Source organism: Panthera pardus, unplaced genomic scaffold (genome assembly GCF_024362965.1).
Source record: "Panthera pardus isolate Hobbes unplaced genomic scaffold, ASM2436296v1 HiC_scaffold_24, whole genome shotgun sequence".
Taxonomy (NCBI): Eukaryota; Metazoa; Chordata; class Mammalia; order Carnivora; family Felidae; genus Panthera; species Panthera pardus.
In genome coordinates, this window is record NW_026526810.1 from 15,927,598 (window position 1) to 15,932,823 (window position 5,226).

General features: G+C 51.4%; 1 protein-coding gene across 1 annotated transcript; it reads right to left on the reverse strand.

The window, feature by feature from the left end:
- Positions 1–1,360: 1,360 nt before the first annotated feature.
- LOC128772807 (uncharacterized) lies at positions 1,361–4,626 on the reverse strand. The gene is made up of 2 exons (XM_053888716.1): positions 4,279–4,626; positions 1,361–2,649 (listed from the first exon to the last, which is right to left on the reverse strand). The coding sequence occupies exons 1-2, from the start codon at positions 4,484–4,486 to the stop codon at positions 1,361–1,363; spliced, it is 1,497 nt and encodes a 498-aa protein (XP_053744691.1). The 5' UTR covers positions 4,487–4,626.
- Positions 4,627–5,226: the final 600 nt, after the last annotated feature.

The window sequence follows — 5,226 nt, forward strand, 5'->3', positions numbered from 1 at the left end:
TCCCATGTCAAATTATAGGGGTTGTGGGCGTTTGGATTTACAGACAGAATTTGCAGAACAATCAAGAGGAGGGCAAGTACCATAGTTACGGCTCAGTCCGTTGGCGGCGTAGGGTCAATTTTAAAGGATTGTCCTTAGTCCGATCAACAGTCCAGGTTGACTTTGAAGGTCCGATGAGGTCTGAGAACGGGTCCACTGGTTTGGCGTGGGCGAAATGGATCTAGGTGGCGATTCCGTCTACTTTGATGGCAGTAGGCATTGTCAGGATGACCTGGAAGGGTCCTTTCCACCTGGGCTCCAGAGTTCCCTGCCGATGACGTTTGATGAGGACCCAATCCCCTGGCCGGAATTGATGTGGAATAGGCGGGGGTCCAGTCTCATAGAGTTCCTTTAATTTGGGCCATACATCTTCATGGACCCTCTGCAAGGCTTGTAGGGAGAACAAGAATTCAAGACTATTATCGTTCTCAGCTTTGACAAGGTTATCTGTTAGGTTAGGGATGATGGGGGGTGGTCTACCATGTATTATTTCATTGGGTGTGAGTCCCAGTTTGTATGGGGAATTATGCACCCTGAACAGAGCGTAGGGGAGAAGGACCACCCAATTAGCGCCAGTCTCCATGGTCGATTTGGTTAGGGTCTCCTTTAATGTTCTGTTCATTCTCTCTACCTGTCGTGAGCTTTGGGGTCGGTATGCACAATGTAATTTCCAATCAGCCCCAAGTATGGAAGCCAGTCCCTGACTTACTTTAGAGACGAATGCAGGTCCATTGTCTGACCCTATCATTACTGGAAAACCATGCCTGGGCAGGATTTCTTCCAGGATCTTTTTGGCTACAATCTGCGCCCTTTCATTCTTGATTGGAAAGGCTTCAGTCCATCCTGAAAAGGTATCTACAAAAACTAGCAAATACTTATATCCATATTTTCCTGGTTTTACCTCAGTGAAATCTACTTCCCAATAGGTACCCGGTCTGCTCCCTCTTTGTCTTACCCCAGTTGTCTGAGGATTGCTACTCGCATTGTTGAGTTGGCACACCGTACATTTAGTGACTACTTGATCGACCTTATCAGAGACATTTCTGATTTTTAGTCCAGTCTGCCTCAGTAAGTCCAACATTCTCCGGGAACCTAAGTGGGTGCTGCGATGGATCCGCTCTAGAACTTGCCATCCTAGTTTATCTGGGAGTATAATGCTGCTTTTGGAGTCTCTCCACCAGCCATCTTTGATTCGGGTCATAGGAAGTTTACTCATCCATTGAATGTCGCTTTCTGAATACTCAGGGCTGGGGGGCAATTCCCGGGGTCCAGGGTCTGGCAGCTGTACAATCAGCAATTGCGCTGGGGGCCGAGCTATGTTTTATGCAGTCTGATCGGCCGAATTGTTGCCCCGGGAAACTGGGTCGGTTGTCTTCTGGTGTCCTGGGCAATGCACAATCGCTAGCTTTTTGGGTTCCCATAAGGCTGCTAGCAGGGCTAGAATCTCTTCTTTATTTTTGATGTCTTTCCCTTCAGCTGTGAGGAGCCCCCGTTCTCTGTATATCACCCCATGTACATGAGCGGTGGCAAAGGCATATCGACTATCAGTATACACGGTTAGCTTTCGGTCTCTCCCTAATTTTAGGGCCTGGGTTAAGGCTATTAGTTCAGCCTTCTGGGCCGAGGTTCCGGGGGGTAGGGCTTCTGCCCAAATCACCTCGGTTTCTGAAGTTACGGCCACCCCTGCATACCTTTGTCCTTGGTGAACGAAGCTGCTTCCATCGGTAAACCAGATGGCATCCGCATCCAATAATGGTTGGTCCTGCAAGTCCTCCCAGACCCCATAAACTTGAGCCAGTATGTCGGCACAGTCATGAAGTGGGGTTCCCATGTCTGGGTCAGGCAGCAGTGATGCTGGGTTCAGGGCCGTTGGGGGGGTGAAGATGACCCTGAGGGGGTTCAACAGCAGTCCCTGGTAATGAGTGAGTCGGGCATTGCTCAGCCACCAGTCAGGCGGCTGCTTGAGGATGCCCTCGATGGCATGCGGGGTGGTGACTTGTAGCTCTTGGCCCATGGTCAGCTTATCAGCGTCCTTTACCATTAGGGCAGTGGCTGCAATCATCCGGAGACAGGGTGGCCATCCGGCGGCCACTGGATCTAGCTTTTTAGACAGATAGGCTACTGGCCTGCGCCAAGGGCCCAAATGCTGGGTTAGCACCGCCTTGGCTATGCCCCGGTTTTCATCTACATATAGGTGGAAGGGTTTGGAGACATCGGGGAGTCCCAGGGCAAGTGCTGATAGCAGAGCAGTTTTGATTCGTTGGAAGGTCTGTTCGGCTTCTTCCGTCCAACTAAAGGGCTGTTGATCTTTTGTTGCCTGGTATAAAGGTTTTGCTAATTCAGCAAACCCTGGTATCCATCGTCTGCAGAACCCAGCCGACCCTAGGAATTCCCTCACCTGTCGGGTTGTCTGCAGTCTGGGAATACGAAGGACAGTCTCCTTCCTGGCATCCGTTAGCCAGCGTTGCCCCCCTCTCAGTAAGTAACCCAGGTAAGTTACCTCTGACTTGCAGATCTGAGCCTTCTTTGCTGAGGCGCGGTAGCCTAAGGTTCCCAGAGTTCGCAGGAGACCTTCGGTTCCCTGGATGCAGGCTTCGGGTGTCTCGGCAGCTATTAAGAGATCATCAACATACTGTAGGAGAATTATATTAGGGTGTTGTTGTCTGTACTCACTTAAATCTTCGTGTAGAGCCTCGTCGAGCAGGGTCGGAGAGTTCTTGAATCCTTGTGGCAGTCTGGTCCAAGTGAGCTGGCCATTTATGCCCCTGTCTGGATCTGTCCACTCGAATGCAAATAGCTCTTGACTTTTAGGCACTCGTGGTAGGCTGAAAAAAGCATCTTTTAGATCCAGAACAGTATACCATTGTTTTTGTGGGCTGAGGGCGCTCAGGAGAGTACAGGGGTTACGAACGGTTGGATGTATGCCCATCACCCGCTTATTGACTTCTCTCAGGTCCTGCACTGGTCTGTATTCCCCGCTGTTGGGTATGCGCATGGGCAGCAGGGGTGTATTCCATGCTGAGTGGCAAGTGTGTAGGACCCCAAAGTCAAGGAGGCGGCGGATATGCGGTGTGATGCCATTTTTGGCTTCCGCGGGCATAGGGTATTGGCGCACGAGGACGGGGTCCATCCCAGGCTTGACCTCTATAAATAAGGCTGGGCGATGTTTTGCTAACCCCATACCACCTGTTTCTGCCCACGCGTCTGGGAAGTGTTGAAGCCAGGGCTCGATGCCCTGAACCAGAGGAGTGGGTTCCTGATGGAGCCTATATTCATCTTCTAGTTTCACAGTGAGTACAGGTATGGGTTGGTTGTGGAAGTCAGTCACTGTGGGTCCCCCCGATTGGAAATGAATTTGGGCACCCATTTTGGTAAGCAAATCCCTCCCCAACAGGGGTCAGGGGCTGTCAGGAATGACCAGGAAGGAGTGGATTACCTTCCCAGTTCCTAAGTCCACAGTCCTCTGAGTTGTCCAGGGGTACTTCTTTATTCCGGTGGCACCTTGTACCCAGGATGATTTTTCAGATACTTTTCCATGGGGCTTGATCAGAACTGAGTGCTGTGCCCTGGTATCAACTAGGAACTGGACCGGGGTCCCCTCCACTTGCAATGTTACCCTAGGTTCGGGGAGGGGATCCGAACCCCGTCTTCCCTATTCTGTATCTTGGGTAAACAGTATGGGGGCTATTTTAGGCTGCCATTGTCCTTGGCTGGGGCGGTGTTGTTTCTTCTTGGGGCATTCTCGTATCCAATGGCCTTTTTCTTTACAATAGGTGCATTGATCTTTATCTAAGTGCCGCCTGGGAGGGCGTGTTGTTTGAGTGCCTTCTGGGGGTGGCTGTTCTTTCTGGACTCTAGCGGCAGGACTTTAGTCATTTTCTCTGTGACCTTGATCTGTCTGTCTTCTGGGGCATCCCTGTTGTTGTAGACCCGTTGTGCTATACGGAGCAGATCCTGGATCTGTTTACCTTCTAAATCCTCTAGCCTTTGAAGTTTTTTCTTAATGTCAGGAGTTGCTTGATTTACAAAGGACATAACGACAGCAGCCTGGTTCAGGGACTTCTGGATCCATGGGGGTAAACTGCCTAAAGGCTTCCATTAATCTCTCTAAGTAAGCAGCTGGACTCTCTGCCTTTCCCTGTAAGACCGAATATACCTTAGCCAAATTGGTGGGCTTGCAAGCTGCAGCCCGGAGACCTGCCATCAGAGTCTGGCGATAAATGAGTAGCCTTCCCCTACCTTCTGCCGTGTTGTAGTCCCATTCGTCCTGTGGAGGTCTGGTTAGGGGGAAAGCCGCATTAATGAGGTCAGGGTTAGATGTCGGCCGACCGTCATCTCCGGGAACCAGCTTTCTTGCTTCTAATTGGATCCTGTCTTGCTCCTCTGTAGTGAACAGGATGTGGAGGAGCTGCTGACAGTCGTCATAGGTGGGCTGGTGGGTGAACATGACACTGTCTAAAAGAGCTATTAGGTCTTTAGGGTTATCAGAGAATCGAATGTTCTGTGTTTTCCAGTTGTAAAGGTCACTGGTGGAAAAGTGCCAATACTGGAGTTGGGGGTTGCCTGTTTCATCGGGGGGTCCTATTTCCACAGGGGTAGGGTCACAGTGGAGTCAGGGAGGCGAGGGTTTGGCTCACGCTGGGTGCGCCCGCAGGTTCGGCCGGCTGGCCCCTTGCGGTTGGTTTCATTTTCAATGGGGCCTGGCGGGACTGCTGCCTCCCGTCCTTCTGGTTCCCCTGTGGGGGCAACTAGCGGGGCGATTGGTGCAGCGGCTGCTGTGGGCAGGGCCTGGGGTACGAGGGGAGGGGGATGATAGGGTGGAGGGTCTAGGGATAGTAGGTCCTGACTATCGGGCAATATGGGATACAAGGGCGCGGCTGGCGTCCTTGATTTTGGGGGATCTGCAGGCTGCATGGTAAGGACCTTACATGTTCCCGAGGATAGGAAGGGGGCCAGCCAAGGGGGTGGATTTTCTACTAAATTCCACCATAAAAGAATGTAGGGAATCTGATCCGGGTGTCCCTCGCCACCCGGTAGAAAAATCTTTGCTTTCACCTTAGCAATTATAGGGAGGCAGAAAGTTCCTTCGGTTGGCCATCCAACGCCAAAGGTTGGCCATTCGGAGTGGCAGAGGAGGCTCTTTTTTCCATTGGATATTCTTTCCTGCTTTGTCAAAGATTAGTTGGC